General features: G+C 42.8%; 1 protein-coding gene across 7 annotated transcripts in view; it reads right to left on the bottom strand.

The window, feature by feature from the left end:
- Positions 1 to 21,295, bottom strand: part of CDKAL1 (CDK5 regulatory subunit associated protein 1 like 1) — a 663,852-nt gene that overhangs the window by 8,792 nt on the left and 633,765 nt on the right. For 6 of the 7 annotated variants that reach the window (XM_025443462.3, XM_025443470.3, XM_025443473.3 and 3 more), the window contains one exon: positions 18,934 to 20,032. The exons of the other annotated variant lie outside the window; for it this stretch is intronic. In XM_025443462.3, the coding sequence (XP_025299247.1) occupies positions 19,841 to 20,032 (192 nt within the window). In that variant the 3' untranslated portion in view covers positions 18,934 to 19,840. Of the gene's footprint in view, positions 1 to 18,933; positions 20,033 to 21,295 lie in introns of those variants that run through there. 7 annotated transcript variants of the gene reach the window in all.

Below are 21,295 nucleotides of genomic sequence, written 5' to 3'. Positions count from 1 at the left end.
GGTGTGGAGCCTGCTTGAGATTCTCTCCCTCTCTGCCTCTCTCTCTAATAAAAAAAAATAATAAAATAAAATACTCTGACAAAATGTGAGGCAGTGGGTAGAGGAAATAGGAGAAACAGGTATGAATACATGGTTGATGGCTATTGAAGATGAGTAGTAGATACATGGGATTTGTTGTACTCTGCAGTTCCATGTATGTTTGGAGATTTTTATAGTAAATTGTTAAAAAATCTAAGGAAACAGAAATGCATAATCCAACGGGATGAGTTGCCAAAGATGGACTTCTAGGAAAACAGTTTGGCGGCTCCTCAGAAAGTTAAACATAGAATTATCATACGACCCAGCGATTCCACGCTATGTACATACCCCAAAGAACTGAAAACAGAGACTCAACCAAATACATGTACATCTGCATTCTTAACAGCACTAGTAACAGTAGCCAAAAGAGAGAAACAGCCCGAATATCTATCAGATGACTGGAATAAATAGGTAAATAAAATGTGCTACACACACACACACACACACACACACGATTGAATATTATTCAGCCATAAAAGTTATGAAGTTCTGGGACGTCTGGGTGGCTCAGCAGTTGGGCGTCTGCCTCTGGCTCAGGGCGTGATCTGGAATCCGGGATCGAGTCCCACATCGGGCTCCCTGCATGGACCCTGCTTCTCCCTCCTCCTGTGTCTCTGCCCCTCTCTCTATGTCTCTCCTGAATGAATAAATAAAATCTTTCAAAAAAGTTATCAAGTTCTGATACATGTTACTATCATTATTTTCAGGTGAACTAAGCCAGACACAAAGAGGAGAAACACTGCATGATTCCACATATATGATCAGCTATGTAGAACAGGCAAATTCATGGAGGTAGAGGGTAGAACAGAGGTCACCAGGGGATGGAGGAAAGAGAGAATGAAGAGTTACTGCTTACTGGGTACAGTTTCTGTCTCTGTGATGAACACGTTTTGGAAACAGAAGTGGTGGTTGCATAGCTTGCGGATGTACAGAATGCCAGCTAATGCTCCCTTTAAAATGGTTAATTTTATGTTATGGGACTTCCACCTCAATTTAAAAATACAAGGTGGAATTCTAACAATGAGAAGGAAGGGTTTTGCAAGGCGATGTCAGGTCCCTTGCTCGACCTCCTGCAAGCATCAGCGAACTGTAGCGCTACATTTAGCCATTTTGTCTGTGACCAATGGATATGGTGTGTGATAAGAGAAAATGTAACAAATGACTCCTAACACCTATAGGACACTGTATTTTATAAGCTTACACATTTTACTGACATTAGGTTCTTTGATTCCTTGGAGGGGAATTTTTCGTGTTATTATATTAACTCCGGTCTGGAGTCCTTACTGAGGAAAAACTCCTTTTGAGGTTTAATTGAATTAAATGCACAGAATCAGACTGAATTTTAATACATTATAGATTATCATTGACATCATTATTCTGGTTAACAATTAGATATGTCAGATAGTGGGGTAAGTGTGGCAATAACTTCAGCGAAGTCCAGAAAACGTCCTGACACTAAGTTAGTTAAAAAAAAAGGGGGGGGGGGTGTCCTACCTCTGTACTCATTGAAACCACTGGCCCAAGACACCACCTGATGGTAAAGTGATCATTCTACATAAAAGATGAATCCAAGGACTACATTCCATTTACTACTGAATCTCAATAACTTCTTTACTTTCTTGATGTGTCTTTGTATACTTTCTTGAAGGACAATCTTACTATCTTTTTTTCTCAGTCCTGAAACTAATTTTTATTAGTTTTATGTCATAAATACTTTGGCCTTTTTGCATGATGATCTTCTCCTGGGTTCACTTTGGAGTCAGACTGTGGATGGTACGATTGAGAATGAACAGATGGCACTTTCTGAGGGGTCAGCCATGGTTGGCAACCCGGGGTGTGCGAGCTGCTGGAGCACCCCAAGAGGTGACAGCGGTGGGCAAGAGAGAGAAAGGCTACAGCAGAAGTTAAAATTTCTCATCATCAGAATCCTCTTTCTTCCCAGGAATACTGATGTAGCAAGCTTCAGGCTAGCCTTGGACTTTTGCCTGTTGATATGCATTCCATTAGAGTTATTTTAAAAATTTTATTTATTTCTTTGAGAGAGTGGGCAGCCCGGGTGACTCAGTGGTTTAGTGCCACCTTCAGCCCAGGGCCTGATCCTGGAGACCTGGGATCCAGTCCTACATCAGGCTCCCTGTTTCTCCCTCTGCCTCTATCTTTGCTTCTGCCTCTCTATGTCTCTCATGAATAAATAAATGAAAATCTTAAAAAAAAAAAAAAAGGATTAAAAGAGAGAGAGAGAGAGAGCAGGAGCAGAGGGAGAGGGAGAAGGAGAAGCAGACTCCCTCCTGAGCAGGGAGCCTGATGGGGGCTCGATCCCAGGACCCTGAGATCATGACCTGAGCTAAGGCAGACACTCAGCCAGCTGAGCCACCAGGCGCCCCTTATTAGAGTTTTAAAAACGTAGCTGGAGTAAGTCTGGCTATTCTCACAGTGGATGTGTGCCGAGTAGGGCAAATTTAGAAGAATTCTTTCAAAAGATGAAACTAGAAATTGAGAAACTCACACGATGTGATCTGGTAGAGGTAGAGAAAGGTCCTGCTTCCTAATTTTCCTCCCCCAAATTGGTCGGAGCAAAAGTAACAAGGTGCAAATGAACGAGAAGCCTCAGTTGCTCCCGTCTGTATGGCAGAGCTGGGCACTCGGGAAGGCACAGAGGACACCGGGGCCCGGATGAATCATCTATCAGCTCGGCCCTGTCAAACTTCCCGCCTACCGAGAAATTCAGGGGTATTGCCGGATGACTACCGTCTTTCATAGGGGCCAACGCTTCATCAGAAACAAAGAAAATGAGCTTTACCCATGTGTTTTCACTTGTAAACTCAGAGTCCAGGGAATAAAGTGAAAGAAAAACTCGGAGGGCTTGATGCATTCTCTGTCAGATATTTCTTTTCCTATTTTCAAATGGAAGAGTGAGGCTACAGGAAACAGAACCGTATCCTTCCTGAACCTGACCAGGTCCCTCAGTATGGGGGGTGGCTCACAGCAGGCTTACCTGGGACAGGGGTGGCCTTGACACCTCTCCAGTGGATTCATCTCCTCCTTTGTGTTTTGTTTTTTTAAGTGACCACTGCAAGCCTCAGTCCAGAGCATTCATCAAACAATGCTAAGTAGAGTTGGACAGCTTTTTCTTTTCTTTTTTTTTAAGATTTATTTATTTGAGAGAAAGCATAGGAGCACGTGTGAGAGAGCATGAACAGGGGGAGGGGCAAGGGGTAGAGGAGAGAAAGAATCCCAAGCAGACTCCCTGCTGAGTGCAGAGCCCCACTCAGGGCTCCATTCCAGGACCTGAGCTGAAAACTAAGAGCTGGACACTCACCTTATGACCTGAGCCATGACCATGACCTGAGCTGAAAACTAAGAGCTGAGCTGAAAACTAAGAACTGGACACTCACCTTACTGAGCCACTCAGCTGCCCCTATTTTTCATTGTTTTATATGGTAACCATTTTGTATGACCAATGACATTCTTTGTCATTGGAGGAGAAATTTTCATTTGAAATAAAAGTTTTCCTTTATTCATTTATTTAATTTTAAATTATTTAATTTAATTTTTAATCTTTTTAAAAAGACTTATTTATTTGAGAAAGAGAGAGAGAGAGTGCACAAGGGGAGAGAATCTCAAGCAGACTCCCCGCTGATCATGGAACCCGACTTGGGGCTTTATCTCATGACCCTGAGGTCATGACTTTGAGGAGCTAATGCTTAGCTGACTGAGCCACCCAGACGCCCCTCCTTTATTTATTTTAAATATTTTATTTTATTTTTGCATAACCTCCACACCTAACATGGGGTTTGAACTCATGACACTGAGATCAAGCGTCGCATGCTCCACCAAATGAGCCAGTCAGGCGCCCCTAAAAGTTTTCCTTTAAAATAGATACATAAATAGGTAGATAAATAAAAGAGACAAATTTAAGTTTCCAGAGTAACTGACTGAAGGCACACCACCGAGTAACCCATTCTGCCGATGGTTATTGGCTGTGACAAACCTATGAGGGTTCTAGGTCAGACAAAGCCTTTTGTCCACCGACGACAGCTAATAATTTATTCAGCAGCCACTGTGACAGGCCGCTGTGAGGAGCACTTTTCACAACGCTGTGAGGTGGGTATTAGGAGCCCCAAAGGACAGAAGGAAGTTGAGTCTGTGAGGTGAAATTTCACTGTGTGAGGTGACGTAGTAAAAGAAGCTAGAATCTGAACCCAAGTCTAATGATCAAAGCTCTACAAAAAAGTTATAACTCTCAGGGGCGCCTGGGTGGCTCAGATGGTTAAGCGTCCGCCTTCAGCTCAGGTCATGATCCCAGGGTTCTGGGATGGGGCCCCATGTTGGGCTCTCTGCTCAGTTGGGAGCCTGCTTCTCCCTCTGCTTGCGCTGTCTCTCAAATGAATAAATAAAAAATCTTAAAAAAAAAAAAGAGTTATAACTCTTAGGGGTGCCTTAGGCGACTCTTGATCTCAGGGCCTTGAGTTCAAGCCCCACGATGGGCTAAGAGCTCACTTAAAAAAACAGTTTCAAGTCACGCCTCCCGGGTCCTCCTTGCACTATGGGGGCTGTACCCTCCCAGGGCGCCTCACAAGGGGCACCTGCCCCGCACCCTCCCCCCAGCTTAGGCCTCAGGGGTTACCCTACCCTTCTCTCCTCCATCCAGCTCAAGCACGAGCTGGGGCCCTTTCCCATTAATTTCGTTCCCTGGCTGAATGCTTCCTCCTTCTCCCCAGAACCTTGAACCTCAGCTCCATCATCATGAAAACACCCACCTTCTGCGACCTGGTGCCCTGACGACTTCTGGTCGAATTCCCAGTGCGAATTAAAACCCATCGGAGATTCCAAGTTTTAATTTTAAGTTTAAGGCCTCTCTTACCACGAGGAGGAACCCTATTTTCACTCAGGCCCCGGCAAGGGGTCAGTAGCTTGAAATCACTTTGACAGTGTCTGTCGGGGCGCTGCGGGCTGCGGGGGGTAATTCCAGCCGGTCACCTCGGCCGGCGCGGGGTCGGGCAAGGCCGCCGAGCTCAAGGTCAGGGTCGCCACCGCGCCACAGCGGATGCCACTTGCTGAATCCCTGCAGCTTTCCAGCTGGCCGGGGGGCTGGGGAGCAGGGGCCACTGGACGGAGCCTGCCAGCGGTTGGAACAGCTGCCACACTAACGGGTGACCTCCCATCACAAAACCGGACTTCCCTCTTCTTTTGCTGAAGACAGAGAGTTTCACAAACACATTTCATTACTCAAGGTGTGCAGCTAAATGGTGTCGCTGTTAAGCAAAAAAAAAAAAAAAAAAAAAAGGTCTGCGGCCTGGTAAGATTAAAGCTGCCAATTTCTAGTCACTCCTTCCTGGAAAGAGTGTGGGGGGGTGGCCCCAAAGAGTAATGAAAATAATGAAGACAGCAAGTCCATGACAGGTTGATGTTCACGATGGATTCAAATTACCTGCCGTCAAAGTTAAACGGAGGCATTGCTTCCTGGCTACGTTTGAAATGAAGAGGATTCGGAGCCCCCACGTCTGGTGACAAAACATTTAGAGATGGAGAAAATTATCTGCAAAGGCAAGGACTTGCTCCCTGTCCCCTGGGAAGCCAGGGTGAGTTCTGAGGAGCAGGAGGCAGTTCTGAAAAGAATTTTTAAAGTTTTTCTCCCGAGGGTCAAAGAGGAGACAGAAGGGGCCGGATACAATCGCTTAGGGAAGCAGACACCGTCCGTGGCATTGCTTTTGTTTTGTTTTAGTCGTGATTCACATGTAGGCTCCACTTTGTCTCATTTCATGATTTTTAGGGCAAATCCACATATTCGACTTTACTTCTCTGATTAGAGAGAATTTGCCCTCAGAAGGTCCTTCTGCGTGGGATACCTTCTCCTAAAGATGACCCCACGCCACCCACATCCCCCTCCATCCCTCACTCCTGTCTCCCCAAAACTCTACTCTGCCTCTCTGCTGGCTAAGCCCATGCTCTGCAGCCACCTGCCCACACGCTCCATGCGCCCCGCCATCTCGTGGCACCTGGCCCTGCCCCTCCACGTACTTACCGTTCTTTGCCTCCATCTTGGTGGGCCCACCCTCCCTCAGACAGCCTCTGTGGGGCTCCCCCGTCCGGGCTGATGTCCCTCCTGTGCTTCTGACAATTCCCTCTAGTTTCTACCTCGAGCAGCTGGATGGCACTGCCTTCGAGCATCACAGGGTAGGGACGGTGTCTGTCTTGTTCACGCCTTTTATCCCAGGGCCCAGTACAGTGCCTGGTGGATAACAAGTACTCACCAAACATGTGCCGCATTGTCTTTCCCCTCCAGAAGTCTCCACCCTGCATCCAGAAGGGACTCATTTTCTCCCCGTGTCCTCGTATCACCTTAAGCACAACCTAATGCTGAGCCACCTGTGTTCATGGTCTCAGTGCATCTGCCTACCCCCGTGTGGCACCAACTAAAGTATGCTGCAGGCCCCACAGACTCTAGCTTGAGAGCAATACAATGCGCTGGTCAACAACAGGACTCTAGGGGCACCTGGGTGGCTCAGTCGGTTAAGCGTCTGCCTTTGGCTCAGGTCGTGATCCCAGGGTCCTGGGATCGAGTCCAGCGTCGGGCTCCCTGCTCAGCAGGGAATCTGTTTCTCCCTCTGGCCAGCAAATCCCACCTTCCATGCCGAGCTTGTTCTCTCTCATGCACAGTAGTACAGAAACTCCAACTACTATAGCTACGACTCACTGTGTCATGGCCTCAAACGATGTTCGAATTCCAGTCACAAAAGCCATGAATCGTAACCTCAAGTGCTAAGGGTTGAGAAATTTCCCTACCAATTGAGGATAGTAGAATGTTTTCTCTCTTCAGGTCGTACACAGTGAAAGACAGTGTTTGTGGTAACAGAGTCATGGAGTGAGATAACCAGCCCCTGACACATTGGGTCATCCTGGGACCACTGGCTGTAAGTGACTCTAGTGGATGGTCGGTGACTGTGTGCACTGAATAGATACCAGCTGCTGCAGGGAACCTGGCCCAATCAAAGACACCAAACACTGGGGCAGTTTTAGGAGGAAAGGGTGAAAGTCTGCACGGCTCTGGGTGTGGAGAAGGCAGAGATTTCAGATCTGGTGCCAAAAATCAAGAATAATGATCAGTATATTATAAAAATATAACAGTTGTAACAAAGAGTCTACAAACTCAGAGTATAATGAATATGAATTTCTTTTTATAACTCCATTCAAGTTTCTTTTTATAATTCAACTTTTTAAAAAAAGATTTTATTTATTTATTTGAGAGAGAGAGAGAGAGAGCACACACTCAAGCTGGGGTGAGTTTCTGTACTAATTTCTGTACTACTGTTGGAGCAGAAACAGGAAACTGGTACAGAAATCCAGGAACAGACATGGTGGGAGGACCTGAAATGGAACAGAAATAAGGAGATGGGTCCTGGGTCACCACTTTGGAGGAAGCTGAAGTCACTGTAGTTTGCCATTATTGATTTTAGAAATCATATTCAAGGGTTGGTTAGCACAGGAGTCGGGGAAGAGAGCACACACAAACTGGGGGTGGGGGTGGGGCAGAGGGAGAGGGAGAAGCAGGCTCCCCCCTGAGCATGCAGCCCAACACAGGCAGATCCAAGGACCCCAAGATGATGGCCTGAGCCCAAATCAGACACCTAATGAACTGAGCTACCCAGGAGCCCCATATAACTCAACTTTGTATGACCCCATTCCAGTGGAGAGACAAAAGTCAACCTGGGCTAATTCACAGCTCCTTACCCCCACCCTCCACCCCCACCAGCCTCTTCCTGCTGCCTTCTCTCTGGGTTTGGGACTAAGAACTCAGGGGGAGGAAACAGCTGTAGCGACACCTCTGGCCTGTGCTGCTCAGACTTTCTCTTAGCTGTGAGGGGAGCCTCAAGAGACGCACTCAGTTATGATATGTGTCTGGGCATAGGTAGGTCTAGAGTTCCACCCCAAGGCATCTCGACACCAAAGAGAACACCCTTTGCTCCAAACTAGAGGGATGGCATAGACAGGTCACTTAACTCACCTTCACCTCAGTTTCTCCATCTTTAAAATAAGGGGAAAAAAGCTCCATGGTTTCCAGGAGCCCCTCTTGCTCTTATTCTAGGCTGTCCTGTAGCGTTACCACCTCTGCCATCTCAAGCAAAACCAGGTCCTAGGTGAAGCAGAGAGAAACACACTGACCCCTTTCTGTCAAGTGTTGAGCAGGAGCAGTCTTTCCACATAACCAATTCAAATGTCAACTCAAATTTCAAATGTTTCTGTAAGAAAGTTGAACTCCCTGACACATTTGAGAGAAACGGAGGCTGTTTAGGATTGATTACCAGAAGGCAGCCCGTAGTGACTTTCAGGGAGTTTACATTTGTGACTTCAGTGTTATGCTGACATAGGCTTCGCTTTTAATATTAATTGAAGTTACTTCAGCTCCTCAGATAGACAGCTAGAATTTGCCACACAGCATGAGGAAAGGCCGGTATTAAATTGCTTCCCCTACCCCACTTTCCTTTTGATTTGTATGTCTCAAGGCATTAAAAATATTCTTTGACCTGAAATACAATATTTTTAGCTACTGAATTTTCTTGTAGCTTATATAATTCTGATTGCCCAAAGCAATCGGGTTTCATGAGATTACATTTTTTAGACTGCTATCCAACCAACTTCTGCTTTTTGTAAGATTGCTTTGGAACATTTGACCCTTTTAACTTCAGAAATCTTGGAGGCGGAGGCTGTTGTGTTAAGAGGGACAGAGAGGAGAGGGGCTTTAACGAGAGATGTTAGAATCTTGTTTTGAGCAGATGGGGTTAGAGTGCTTCCACACGGAAGGAATGTGTGAATAAAAAAATTGTTGGGAGAATCAGAGACAAAAAAAAGATTTAAAAAGAAGAAAGATGGTCAAGGACGACAGACACAACTGCTTCCTTCAAAGGTTTGCGGATCGTTCTTTTAAAGGAGACAAAACCCAGCTTATCCTGAATAGGTTAATCCATGTTAAAATGTAAAAAGAAATTTCAAAAGATTCTTTACTTCCTCTGGGTGGGACCTGGACTCTTAAGCTCTGTCTCCTTGTTCATTTTCCATTTGATTTCTGATTTCACTCTTGGAACCAAAGGAGACATGATATTGACCACCCACCACTGTTTCCTGGGTGAAACAGTGGGCTACAGTCAGGTTTACTTACACCCAAAGCCTGGAGTGGAGACCAAATTATAGTCTAGTTTTTTTGGTCTTATAGATGTGACAAGTTTTAATGTGTTAATGGGCCAATCATGAGGAATTTAGACTTTTGCCATGAAGGTTGGAATTGAGGGTAGGGGGCCATGATTTGGTATCTATAGGCAGCAGAAGCCCTTCCTTTGTATCTCGAGTAAGATGGTAGAAGTCACGATGGCTAGAGACAAAAATCCAGGAACACATCCTTGTTCTCTAAGGATCACAGCCTGAGATGGTTATCACAGGTGGCTTTTTGGTTAAAAAAAAAAAGCCACATCCATTTCTTGAGAAGAGAGCATCTGAATCCTTAACTGAACAGGTGTATTTACAGAATTTGAGATACAGAGGATCAAACCAGAGAGCTGGAGTCACTCACTTGAATCGCACAGTAGATACACAGGGAAGGTAGCAGGTGCTGGAGGGATAGAGGGTTGCTAGGTCCCCAGACGTCACTCGGTATAGAAGTGTCAAAGCAAAGATTAAAGATCAAGGACGCTGAACTACAAAGACAGGAGCTAGACTCTTAGTGAGGCATTTTCTTAATTAAAATACTGATGGGATCCACACATTGGGTTATCTGTTCGGTGTTACAGCAACAGTTGTAAAATAAACCAACTCCCAGGGTCAGCAGTACCGGTGTCAGTAATGACAATGACAAGAACCATCACCAACCAACTGGCTAAGCTGAGGTCTGCTCACAGTTCTCCCGGGAAACGGACAGATTTAGAAGCTTAGCAGCAGATGAAAAACTCAGGATAAAGTGCAGAGCTAAACTCTACACCTAAACCTTGCTTCATGGTCCCGAAAAAGTGGTTATTACGTTGTATGTTTCCAAAAGCCTCATACAGAGTAAGGTTAGAGGAACCCATTGGCTTGCAGCCCCAACAGGAGACCAGCCATCCTGCTCACGGTCAGTGCTTCTCTTCCCAAACAGGACTTTGGAGCCTTCGATATTTAGAAGTCTGTTTAGAAGTCTGGAGTGGCCCTTCCTTGACTATCAGATAAGGTTGAGATTCCTTCCTTCTTGGTGTCAAAACACTTCACAAATGTGATCTGAGCAGATTTCTTAATTTCCAGTCACTTCCCTTGTATATACTATGCTCTCGCTGCACTCTGTCTCAAAGTCACCATGAACTTTTACAGTATAATGCCTTTCTAATTTTGGTGAAATTTGCATAACAATATTTATCATGGTAACCATTTCTTAGTATATAATTCAGGGGCATTAAATAAATTTACAGTGGTGTATGCCTAACTATTAACATGGTCTATTTATTTTTTTTTAAAAAGATCTTATTCATTTATTCATGAGAGAGAGAGAGAGGCAGAGACACAGGCAGAGGGAGAAGCAGGCTCCATGCAGGGAGCCTGACGCAGGACTTGATCCCGGGACCCCAGTATCATGCCCCAGGCCAAAGGCAGGTGCCAAACCACCAAGGACCCAGGGATCCCCAACATGGTCTATTTATAAAACTGTTTCATTATACCCAACATAAATTCTGTATCCATTAAACAATAACTGCCTCTTTCCTCCTCCCCTCAGCTCCTGGTAACTTTAATTCTACTTTCTGTATCTATGTATTAATCTAGTCTAGGTACTTCCTATAAGTGGGATCATACAATATCTGTCCTTCTGTGTCTGGCTTTTTTCACTGTATGCCTAGTGTTTTCAAGGTTCATCCATGTTGTAGCCTGTTGTTAGAATTTCACTTCTTTTTAAGGCTAATATTCCATTGTCTACTACACTGTGTACTACATTTTGCTTATGCATTCATCTATCAATGGACATTTGGATTGTTTCCACCTTTTGCCTATTGTGAATAATGCTGTTAGGAACATATGGGCACCTGTGAGAGTCCCTATGTTCAAATCTTTTGGACCATATACATATATATAGCTAGAATAGAATTGCTGGGTCATAAGGGAATTCTAGGTTTAAATTTGAAGAACTGCCAAGCTATATCCCATCGTGGCTGACCCATTTTATATTTTCACTCATAATAAATGAGGGTTCCAATTTCTCTATATTATCTTTTACTTTGATGGCAGCCATATTAATGGGTGTGAAATAGTAACTCACTGTGATTTTGATGTGTATTTTCGTTTTTTTTTAAAAAGACTTATTTATTATTTGTACAGGGAAGGGGGGCAGAGAGAGAGGGAGAGAGAATTTCAAGTAGACTCCTCCACTGAGCATGGAGCCTAATGCAGGGCTCGAACCCAAGACCCTGAAATCATGACCCGAGCTGAAATCAAGTGTCAGGCCCTTAACTGACTGAGCCATCCAGGTGTCCTGATTTGCATTTTCCTAAGGACTAATGATATTGAGCATCTTTTCATGTGCTTTATCGGCCATATGTGTATCTTCTTTGGAGAAATATCTACTCAAGTCTCTTACACATTTAAAAATATATATTTATTAGAGAAAGAGAGAGAGAGAGAGAGAGCAGGTATGCAAGTGGGAGGAAGGGTAGAGGGAGAGAATCTTCAAACAGACTCCCTGCTGAGGACAAAGCCCAACTCAGGGCTCAATCCTAGGACCCAGGAGTCATCACCTGAGTCAAAACCAAGAGTCAGGGATCCCTGGGTGGCGCCACGGTTTGGCGCCTGCCTTTGGCCCAGGGCGCGATCCGGGAGACCCTGGATCGAATCCCACGTCGGGCTCCCGGTGCATGGAGCCTGCTTCTCCCTCTGCCTGTGTCTCTGCCTCTCTCTCTCTCTCTGTGTGACTATCATAAATAAATAAAAATTAAAAAAAAAAAAACAAAAAAAAAAACAAGAGTCAGACGTTCAACGTACTGAGCCTCTCTGGCGCCCCTACACATTTTTTAAGTTCAGTTGTTCATTAGTGGTTTGTTGAATTTTAGGACTTCTCTATATATTCTGGATATTAATCTCTTATCAGAGATAGGATTTGCAAATATTTTCTCCCATTCTGTAGGTTATCACCTTGCTTGATAGTGTCCTTTGATGTATAAAAGTTCTTAATTTTGATGAAGTACAAAATTTTTCTGCTGTTTCCTGTATTTTGGAATCACATCTATGAAATTTTTACCAAATCTAAAGTCGTGAAGATTTTCCCCAATGTTTTGTTTTCTTCTAGAAGTTCTATAAACTTACCTTTTAAGTTTATTTTGGTCTTTTATCCATTTTGAGATCATTTTCATATATAGAGTAAGGTAAAAGCCCAACTTTATTCTTGATATTCAGTTTTCCCAATACCATTTGTTGAAAAGACTGCCCTTTATTGAATGGTTTTGGCTCTCCCAAATGGGAGAGGCAGAGGCAGAGAGGGAGAGAGAGAATCCCAAGCAGACTCCCTGCTGAGCACAGAGCCCACGTGGGGCTGGATCTCGTGACCATGAGATCATGACCTGACTGGAAATCAAGAATTGGATACTCACTGTACTGAGCCACTCAGATGCCCAGAACTTTGTTATTCTTTTTCAAGACTATTTTGGCAATTAGGGACCCCCTGCAATTCCATTTGAATTTGAGAGTTGGCTTTTCCATTTATGCAAAAAAAAAAAAAAAAAAAAGGCTGTTTTGATAGGGATTGCATTGAATCTGTAGCTCGTTTTAGTGTTTTAACAATGTGAAGTCCTTTCTGTGAAAAGTGATATCTTTACATTTATTTAGATATTTAAAAATCTCTTTCAGCAATAGTATATCGTTTTCAGCATACAAGTCTTTTACCACTCTTGTTAAATTTATTCTTTGGTATTTAATTCTTTAGGTGTTATTATAAATGGAGTTGCTTTCTTTTTTTAATTTTAATTTTTTTAATTTTAATTTTTTAAAAAGATTTTATTTATTTATTCATGAGAGACTCAGAGAGAGAGAGAGACAGAGACAGAGGCAGAGGGAGAAGCAGGCTCCATGCACGGAGCCTGATGTGGGACTGGATCCCGGGTCTCCAGGATCTCGCCCTGGGCTGAAGGCGGCGCTAAACCGTGAGCCACCTGGGCTGCCCCGCTTTTTTTTTTTTTTTTTTTTAATGGTTCATTGCTGGTGTATAGAAACACAACTGATTTGTGTGTATTGATCTTAAAATCTACAACTGGGCCAAATTTGTTTATTAGCTCTAACAGCTTTCTTGTGAATTCTTTGGAATTCTTTTATGCCTTGCTTCATCATGTTATCTGCAAATACAGTTTTACTTCTTCCTTTCCAATTTGGATGCCTTTTATTTAATCTTCTTGGCAAACAGCTCTCACTGGAACCTCTAGTACAATGTTTTATAGCAGCAGTGAAAGTGGGCATCCTTGTCTTTATCTTAGGGGGAAACCTTTGTCTTTTACCACCGAATATGGTGTGAGCTGTGGGTTTTCATAAATAGCCTTTATCATGTTGAGGAATTTCCCCTCTGTTCCTAGTTTTCTAAGAAGTTTTTGTCATGAAAGGTATTGGATTTTGTCAAATGCTTTGCTGTGTCAGTTGAAATAATCAAATGTTTTTTATTTCCCCTTTATTTTATTTTATTTTTAAAGATTTTATTTATTTATTCATGAGAGAGAGAGAGAGAGAGAGAGAGAGAGAGAGAGAGAGGCAGAGACACAGGCAGAGGGAGAAGCAGGCTCCATGCAGGGAGCCTGACATGGGACTTGATCCTGGGTCTCCAGGATCACACCTTGGGCCGAAGGCAGGTGTTAAACTGCTGAGCCACCCAGGGATCTTCCTCCCCCTTCATTTTATTAGTGTGATATGTAATGTCAGTTTTATGTTGAACTACCCTTACATTCCTGGAATAAATCCTGCCACGTCATGGTAAATAATCCTTTTAATATGTTGTTGAGATCAACTTGCTAATACTTTAAGTATTTTTGCATTTATATTCATAAGGGACATTGGTTCTCCATTTTCTTTCTTTCTTTCTTTTTTTTTTTTTTTTGTGGTATCTTTATTTGGCTCTAGTATCAAGGTAATGCTGGCCTCATAGTATGAATTAGAAAATGTCCTTCCTTTTTCATTTTTTTTGAAAGTGTATGAGAAGAATGGGTGTTCATTATTCTTTATATATGTTTTGTAGAATTCACTAGTGAAGCCACTTCCTCCTGTTTGTCCATGCTGCTCAGGGGAAAGTCTAGTGTTTAAGGGAAGAAAGTTTTACTACAAGGCATTTTCTTAAGATGGCCAATGTCCACGGAAGAATTTTCTCAGGGACCCCTACCAGTATATCTCGTTCAATCTAATCTTCACTCACCAGGTATGTTTAAATTACTTCTGGCCATTTCAAAACAGATCACACCTGGAAGAGTAAAGATATCACAGAAATTCCTCCTGCAAGGGCAGAGACTCACAAGCTAGCACCAGGAGCTACATTCAGGATTGAGTGTCATCGGAGTCATTCCAAAGTGACTCTTCAAGGGAGATAACACTCAATTTAAAAGTAAGCTGTAGTTTGCAACTAGCCTCATTAGTTATGCATACAGTATATGGATGGTATGGGCCCAAGTGAAACAAGTCAACAACATGCTTTGTATCTATTTGAAAATCTCTAGGTCTGTTTAAAAACCACATATGTATTATTCCTCTTTGTGGAAATTGGGGGTAAAAACAGAAGTTAAAAGCTTGGACCTTGGAATCAGACTGTCTAGAGTAACATCTGTATTCACTACAATTAAGTAGGCATATTAAGAGCAAATTAGATAAACCTAAGAGTTAAAATTTCTAGTTCTTTAGGCTTTTCTGAATTCCAGGTTTTCTCTTACCTTTATCCAAGGTTGGGTTTTTAAAAATGTGTGTGCATATATATATATACACATACATATATATGTTAAATAAATATGTATATTTAATTACATAAATGTATTTTTTTCCCTGGGAACTTGCCTTATCAGTATGTGTAAGTATATTCAGATGTCCATTAACTAGGAAGACCATAAGAGACCAAATGAAACTCTTTGCTCCGACCTCTATACAGTTGGGATATTTTGGGTATGGAACCCTTAGAAACAGTACCGGTAGGAAATAATTGACAGAAAAGTAATGAAGAATAATAGTGCATTTCCTTTTACCCCCAAGGCAGGGTGGGGGAGGGCATGACTTCTAGGTCTCCTATTAGTCTGCTTGCTCTTTTCATCTTTGGCCATGGAAAATCTCCTTCTTGATCTTAGATTGGCCACCCAAATCTGTGCCCCACACCATTCATTAATTTGATCTCCTCAAATACAGCTGCAATCCATTTTCTTTGAATTTTTCTTCCTTTGCTGCGTTTGTTAGAATTAGACTCTAAGTCCCTTGAGGCAGGAATCTTTTTATTCCATATATAATTCTTTTGGGTGGTCGTGTGTTAATATCAGAATTTAAGACCACCTAGCCTTATTTATAAAATTGGTTTTCATGTTTAAATGGGCAAAGTAAATCATGAAAGGGGAAGAAATTAGGTGTGCCAAGGACATACTGCTTGATATGTGTGATCCCATTTCATCTTTCAGTGATCCTGCAGTGGAATCGTGTCTCTATTTTACAGATGAAGGTTAGAAGGTGGCCTGGCTGCAAGTTAAACTGAACTTCTGCAGATGTCAAAAACCTCATGCTCTTTCCCTAAATTATTTGCCTCTAATTTATACTGAGATTTGAGGAAACTACTGAGGTCTGAATCCAGTTGATTCAGATCCTTGACTCATTTACATAAGTTCCTTAACTCAGTAAGTTTTTCTTTATAGTTTCTTTCCTTTTTTAAGATTTATTTATTTATTAGAGAGAGAGGGAGGGAGGGGGAGAGGAAGAGGAAGACAGAGAGAATCCCAAGCAGACTCCCCACTGAGCATGGAGCCCAACATGGGGCTTGATCCCAGGGCTCCAAGATCATGACCTGAGCTGAAACCAAGAGCCAGTGCTCAACTGACTGAGCCACCTATGCACCGCAAATTTTATAGTTTCAACATCATAAATTCTAGCTCAGTGGGAAGGCAAATATAAATTTATCCAACACATACTATTAATAAATTAAAAGACTAAAAAATATTTTGAGAAATAATTATGATCCCAGATTAAATATAAATTTGGCATGGATCCTCTATAGGTTATGCCACAGAGCTGAGGTTCTCAAGCTTTCTCGATTCATGGCACTCCTAGCAAATAGAAACAGCTAACCATTCTGTTTACTAAGCAGGTAGGTACTAACAATTTAATAAATACTTGTGTCTGAAATATCTTATAAAATCTGTGTGAAAAAGTAATATAAGTAAACTGAAGTAAATCTATTTTTATTTTATATTTTATTCCAAAATTACCATAATTACTGATTAATGGAACATGTGCATCTGTTGGGCATTGCACAACTTCTCAAACTGTGAAATAAGGTAAGTCTGTAGTTCCTGTTCCACATTTTCACTTTATACTTGCTTTTTTTGTCACAGGAACTGCCTAAAATCCAGTCTTAGACATGGCATCATGGAAAAGTGTGCATTCCAATATTGAAATGGAACCATTTGAGTGACTAGTTTGCACGGTATCTGACAGATGTCACTGTGTTTGCCTCAAAAATTTAAAATATCCTGGGGTGCCTCAGGGGCCAGGCAAATCTTAAGAATATCTTTTTCCCTTTTTTCTTCTCTCTTTTCTTCCTTTCTCTCCCTCTTGCCCTTCCTTTACTTCCTCTATCTTTGTGTTATGATAAAACCCCTTGAAGTTTCATTTGTAACTCCAATTCTCTCTCCATGACTGAAATTTTCAACCTGGACTGAAGTCAACAGAAAAGCATATGTTTTGACTGAAAGACATATGGAAATCTGATGTTTAGACACATTTTCCCAGCAACAAAGCAAAGTTTTCACGAAAGATTTTTTTTTTTTTACATTATTCTACTGACTATCTCACACTTGATGAATGAAGACAGAATGAAAGAGAGGAACAGGGAGAGGGAGAAAGAGAAAAGAAACCTGATTAATATATCTTCTTTATTTAAAAATGTGATGATGGGGCACTTGGGTGGCTCAGTGGTTGAGTGTCTGCCTTTGGCTCAAGTTGTGATCCTGGGGTCCTGGAATCGAGTCCCATATCAGGCTCCCTGTAGGGAGCCTGCCTTTCTCTCTGCCTATGTCACTGCCTCTCATTCTGTGTCTCTCATGAATAAATAATAAAATCTTTAAAAAAAAAAAGTGATGATAGGAGATGGAGCCTTTGAGAGGTGACCAGATCATGAAGGTGGAGTCCTGACCAATGGGATTACAAGACCTGGAGAGCTCCCTCACCCCTTCTACCATATGAGATGCAGAAGCAGACGGCCATCTCTGAAGCAGGAAGTGAGTCTTCACAAGATATTAAATCTGCCAGTGCCTTGACCTTGAACTGTTTAGTATCAGAACCATGAGAAATAGATTTCTGCTGGTTATAAGCCACCCAGTCTATGGATGTGTTATGGCAGCCTGAATGCACCAAGATAGATCTCTTCATAGTTACTTTTCAGCAGGAATAGGCACTATTAAAAAAAAAAAGGGGGGGGGGGGAATTAAAAAAAAAAAAAGGACTTTGGTACTAAGGGAAAACATGACAAGAAAAATACTAGGCACATCACCAGCTACATTCACAAATGCAAAGTCAACCATCCTATCATGGCTGACTCTTTGAATGAATCAGGATAGCTTATTCTAAGTGGACAATGCCCAATCTCGGTGGCTTAACACAACTAAAGTTCCTTTCCTGTTTTACACATGTCTAGTGCATGCTGGTAGGGGGCTCTGCTCCTTGGACTCCCTCAGGGACTCAGCCAAGGGAAGCTTTATCCTGACATGTGTGCCCATAATCACCCTTGTGGCGGGAAAAGCATATGGTGAATGTACCCCAGCTCTGAATGTGTCTGCCTCAAAGATAGGACCCTTCCACTCCTGTTGCATTGGCCAACAAAGGTCACAAGGCCAGGCCTACCTCCAGAGGGGTGGGCCATGTGCAGTAGCACTGTGGCCAGGAAAGACCTGGAAAGGTGATGGCCTTCCTGATGAATGCACTTGCTCCTAGGGCTCCCAGGCTCATCCTGTCCACAAGAGAACTGTGTTGTCAGCAACCACCACACCCTGCCCTTCTCCCTCCCTCCAGCAGGAGGTCATGGAAAAAAGCAAACTGGATTTTCAGACCGTAGCCACCCCTCTTGCCAACTGCTCACCAGTATAGCAAATGCTACCACGTATGGTCTGGTCCCTGCTTTTTTGAACAAAAGGGCAAAATGAAGTTGCAGACCAGCTGGGAGTAAGAAACAGTAGAGGCAGAGAGGAAACAACCTCAAATGGCTAAAACAATCCTTGAGAAGCCCCACCACGGTGGTGAGGGGCAGTGGGGCTGTTGGATGGCTGGGTGTGCCATTCTTTCACAGGAAGGACAACTGAAGAGAGGAGAGTGGAGGCAAGGAGACTAGGGTGCAAAGAGCAGGACGGGAGGAAAGAAACAGGGGAGGAGTAAGAGGGAAATAGCAGGGAAAGGGTGAGATGGGGCTTGTCTTGGGTCAGTTAGGGGCGCAAAGCTCTTCTTGTGTCCTACCCAGTGTGACTCTAGGCTTTAGCCAGGGCCATCCCAAAGGCATGTTCCCCTGGGGGACTTGGGAGGGGCACAGGCAGGTGGTCTGCATCCGAAACGTGTTTTCCTTGTAGAAGCACACGCCAGATACTGGGGAACTGTACTGACACTAGTTTTGTTTGCTTGGTTTGTTCTTTTAGCTGTACCAACTGATGACACAAATTAATTTTAATTTGGATTCCTGAAAGACACATAAAAGAGCTCAACAGGAGTGTGGGTTAAACGATGAAATGTCCTGTGGTAACCAGAAGGCACCCAAATACCCTGTGCCTAGATGATCCAAATAACATTTAAATTCTGATGTTCCTAAGGTGGCTTAGTACATCGATTCCTTCTGTTGTGAAATAAGTCACTCTATTTAGTAAAGGCCAAGGGCGTCAGGTACAAACAAACATTGGTGTCATTGATCAAAACTGTCAGAAAAGGGGCACAGCTGGTTTTAGACAAACCCAGTTTTTGAAAGTTTGTGGGTGCCAAAGAAGTGGGTGATTCCTCATGCTTCTAGAAAATGTCACCGAGAGTCCTTTACCTGGTGACTCTCGCTGTGCATTCCAAGATAATTCTTGTTTTAAACACAGGTTTCTATATAAACCTTCCAGGAAAGCATCTGCTGTGAGAAATAAGATGTTGGTAGCACTGGGACTCCAAACAAAGCATAAGGAAAAAGGTACATTTTTTTTTTGTTAATGTTTATTGAAGTCTCAAAATTCTTCCCACATCAGGAAAAGATGACTGGATCCGGGGTACAATGAAGTTCTGACTTGAAGACTGGAGGGTGAAACAAAAATGCAACCACTTGCATTTCTTGCTGCAAATAAACCAAAAGTAGCTTAATTTAGAAGATATGCTATGGCAACAGTTAGTAGGTTTTAGGTCAAATAACCGGTGGCCCAACTCAATGCGAGACAGAGGAAGCCCATTAAAAAGTAGGGCTGAAGCGGAGGCAGTGAGACCAGGATAGATTACTGCTCTTGGAGAACCGACGTGGTTGTTTTTCCGTTCGTTGCAGGTTTTACTTAGAAATTTATTCTTCTTCACAAATGCTTCATTTAGTTGTGTTTTAATTATAGACTTTGACCAAAAAAGCCAGAAGAAGAGCAAATAGAGCCAGGCCCACAGACACCCTCAGTGCACAGTCTTGATGGAGTTTCTGCAAGTGGAGCACCAGTCTGGAGCTAGCAGAGTCCCGCCGCACCGCAGCAGAAGGGTGGCGAGCCGAGCTCAGGTGACTCCTCGGCCTGTTTCTGAAGCCCTATGAAGACGGGAAAAAAAATGACTTTAAGACGCAAAAAAAGCCCTACTGTGACATCAGTCAACTAACGAGTTCCTAGAAGAAGCTTTTTTTTTTCTTTATTGAGATACAACTGACACATAACATTGTTCTTAGTTCAACATAATGATTCGATGTTTCCTGCATTCCCAAGTGACCCCCACAATGAGTCTAGTTAACACCCGCTGCCATGCATAGTTCCAACTCTTTCTGTTGCGATGAGAGCTTGTAGGGTCTCCTCTCTCAGCAACTTTCAAATACACAACACAGTATTGCTAACCACAGTCCCCGCGCTGTACATTACATCCCCGGGGCATATTCATGCCGCAACTGGAAGTGTGCACCTTCTGACTACCTTCACCCATTTCGCTCACCCCCCACCCCTCTTCTGGCAACCACCAATCTGTTCTCTGGATCCACGAGCTCAATTTTTAAATTCTTTTTTAGATTCCACATACAATTGAACCCAAATGATATTTATCCTTTTGAGGCTTATTTCACTTAGTACGGTGTCCCAGAGTCCATCCATGTTGTTGCAAATGGTAAGATTTCCCTCTTTTTTATGGCTGAGTAATATTCATATATACATAACACACACACATAGGAATATATATCCCACATCTTCTCTATCCATTTATCCACTGATGGACACTTAGGCTGTTTGCATATTTTGATAACTGTAAATAATGCTACAATGAACACAGGGGTTAGTGTTATTTCTTCAGATAAATAAGCAGGAGTTTCTGGATCATTCTGTTTTTAATTTTTTGAGGAAGCTCCATACTGTTTTCCACAGTGGTTACACAAATTTACACTCCCTCGCAACAGTGCCCTTTTCTCCATACCTTTGCCAACACTTGTTATTTCTTGTCTTTTTGATACCGGCCCTTCTAACAGGTGTGAGGTAACAGCTCACTGTGGTTTTCATTTGCACTGCCCTGATGATGAGGGATGATTAGCATCTTTCATGTACCCGTTAAGCATCTGTATGTCTTCTGTGGAAAAATGTCTACTCAGATCCTCTACCCATTTTTAATCAGATTTTTTTTTTTTTTTTTGCTAGTGGGTTGTAGGAGTTCTTTACATATTTTGAGTTTTACTCACTCAGATATCAGACATGTGATTTGTAAATATTTTCTCTATTTGAGCAAATTGCTTTTTTGTTTTGTTGATGGTTTTCTTTGCTGTGCAGAAGCTTTTAGGTCTGATGTAAGAAGCAGCTATCACTTAGTTACTGCTTCACCA

Source organism: Canis lupus, chromosome 35, assembly GCF_003254725.2.
Source record: "Canis lupus dingo isolate Sandy chromosome 35, ASM325472v2, whole genome shotgun sequence".
NCBI lineage: Eukaryota > Metazoa > Chordata > Mammalia > Carnivora > Canidae > Canis > Canis lupus.
Note: the sequence above shows the minus strand (reverse complement) of the source record. Positions and strands in the feature narration are given on the sequence as shown.